The following is a 2,408-nucleotide window of genomic DNA, read 5'->3' on the forward strand; positions in this document are numbered from 1 at the left end:
CGATACTCCATTTGTCAAGTTTTTACTATCAAAAAAGGTCTATCAGTACAATGAATATTGTTTCCCATTCCTACCAAGTCTGTTCGGTCACTATATACTTCACACTGTACCTTTAAGGGGAAATTCAATTTGCCTTGGAAATTGGATTGATGAAATTAAATCAAAATTTGTTGGTAGTCATTTGTAGATTTCTTTTTTCAGGAGATACACACAAAATCAATTAAAATTGAAAAAAATGGGGATTTTATTCCTAGGCCATATCACCCAGCCCTAAATACGTTAAGTAAACCTCCAGTGTGTTTGTTATCTTATCTATTTGTTTTTCTTTTAAATGGTTAACTTTGCTCACTGTCTGTTAAAAATCTCCGGCCCAGCTCATGTCCTTAGTCTGAAAATCCAGCCTGACCAAATATTTAATTGAACAACCCTGTCTTACATTGTTCCATGTTGTCCCCCTCCCTCTATATAACCATGGTCTGATTTTAGAGGAGGGGTCCTGCCTTCACCCTCCGCTCCAGCAGGGGGCGGTAGTTCCTTACATTCGACACAAAGCTTAGCTCGCTCTCATGTCCGTGTTTACAAGCGAAGCGTGACGTTCGGGGACTCGTAAGAATCACGTCTCCTAGCGTAACGTCAACTAAAAGCTCTTCATTTCACACTGATACACGTCCGAAAATGCTGTCACTAAGAGCTTTCCTCAACGACAGATTGATGGCAGTAGCAGATGAGATCTTCGGAGCTGTCGAAAAGACCATAGCCGAGTACAAAGAGGAGATCTTTCGCTCAAAGGATCTGGAAATAACTCGTCTAAGGATGCAACTGAAGCTTCTCAAGTCAGGTTGGTTTGATCAGAATCTGCATGCAACTAAACCTCCTTTGAGTTTCTGGTTATTGTTCAGTCAGATTGCATGTGTTTGATGTGTGTTATTTCTAAAGAGCCCGAACTGGAGAGATGCATTGAAGCGCAGCTGCAGCAGCACACCCATCATCACCACCACCACCCTCCTCCTCAGCATCATCAATCAAACCCTGCAGTGGAAGAGGCTCCTGAGCCCCAGCACTGTGAGGAAGATGAGGGCAGCAGCATGGAGCAGGAGCACCCAGAGCCCTCACAAGTGAAGAAGGAGCAGCAGCAGCAGAAGAGCCACAGGGACTTCTGGATGGGGCAAGATGCAACAGAGCAGCTGGACAGCCTCGAATCAGACATCAAAGACTTCATCTCATCTCCCTCCAGTCTGAGAAATAGTCTGCAGGATCCCATTTTACCCTTCCACCCAAACCACAACAATAATAACAACAATGGCAGTGCTGGAGAGAAGCCCTACTGCTGCTCCGTGTGTGAGAAGCGCTTCAGTAACTGCTCGCACCTCGCTGCTCACATCAGGACACACACAGGAGAGAGGCCGTACATATGTGAAATATGCAGGAAGACTTTTATAACAACAAGTGCTCTGAATAGACATCAGACTATACACACTGAAGGGAAACACTTTATCTGTAATTATTGTGGGAAGTCCTTTAAATGGATGGAGTCTCTGGGCAGGCACATCAGGAGTCTGCACAAGAGAGAAAACATGCCTGTGTGAAGCTTAAAATTACACTCATGTCCAATACCTGTGTGTCTGTACTGTATCATGAATTATTTTTAGTGTTAGGTGCGAACAAAGAATGTGATGTCAGTTGTTTATCTTTAGTTGTAAGTTAATGTGCATGGACCTCATAAAGCCTTGTGTGCTTGAATTTATTTTGTGGTATATTTGTGTGAAAATATAATTTCTACAAACAAATTATGGCTGATGAATTCAGAATAAAATGTGAATCTATAAAGACTTTGGTAATTTGTATGTTGTGTTCAGGTCTGTGCTGCAGGGACATCAAAAGAGAGGTTTGCAGTATTCCAGTAGGTGGCAGCACTGGCATTGCCTTCTCAGTTTCCCATCCATCAGCACTTGGCAGTTTTTGGACTGTAGTATGTAATGTACTGAGTATGCACTGCTTCAAGTCACAATACAGCTCAGTAACATGCTTTACTACAGACTAGAATTCAAGATATAAGTGTGGTAATTCATGAAAAGGTATGGTAACTGAGTATACTCACTAGATTACACTACTTTAGGATTGTGAATTATCTGTTCTTTAACTAAAACCAAGAAGAGAGAGCACATAACTCCTGTTTTAATGACCCTACACTGGCTGCCCATTGCTTTTAGAACAGATTTTAAGGTTTTACTAATCACTTCTAAAGCACTTCACGGCGTGGCCCCTGAATATTTCTGTGATTTACTGTCACCCTACCAGTCCGGGCGCAGCCTCAGATCCTCAGGCAGGAACCTCCTTAAAGTTCCCGTCACAAAGTTAAAATCTAAGGGTGGCCGAGCGTTTGCTGTGCAGGCTCCACGACTGTGGAA

At 42.8% G+C, this 2,408-nt stretch overlaps 1 protein-coding gene across 1 annotated transcript; it reads left to right on the forward strand.

The window, feature by feature from the left end:
* Positions 1-543: 543 nt before the first annotated feature.
* LOC117822530 (zinc finger and SCAN domain-containing protein 32-like) lies at positions 544-1,829 on the forward strand. Its single transcript, XM_034697325.1, has 2 exons — positions 544-838; positions 937-1,829. The coding sequence occupies exons 1-2, from the start codon at positions 676-678 to the stop codon at positions 1,584-1,586; spliced, it is 813 nt and encodes a 270-aa protein (XP_034553216.1). The 5' UTR covers positions 544-675; the 3' UTR covers positions 1,587-1,829.
* The last annotated feature ends 579 nt before the right edge of the window (positions 1,830-2,408 follow it).

The sequence above is a fragment of the Notolabrus celidotus genome, chromosome 12 (assembly GCF_009762535.1).
Source record: "Notolabrus celidotus isolate fNotCel1 chromosome 12, fNotCel1.pri, whole genome shotgun sequence".
In the NCBI taxonomy this organism is placed as follows: domain Eukaryota; kingdom Metazoa; phylum Chordata; class Actinopteri; order Labriformes; family Labridae; genus Notolabrus; species Notolabrus celidotus.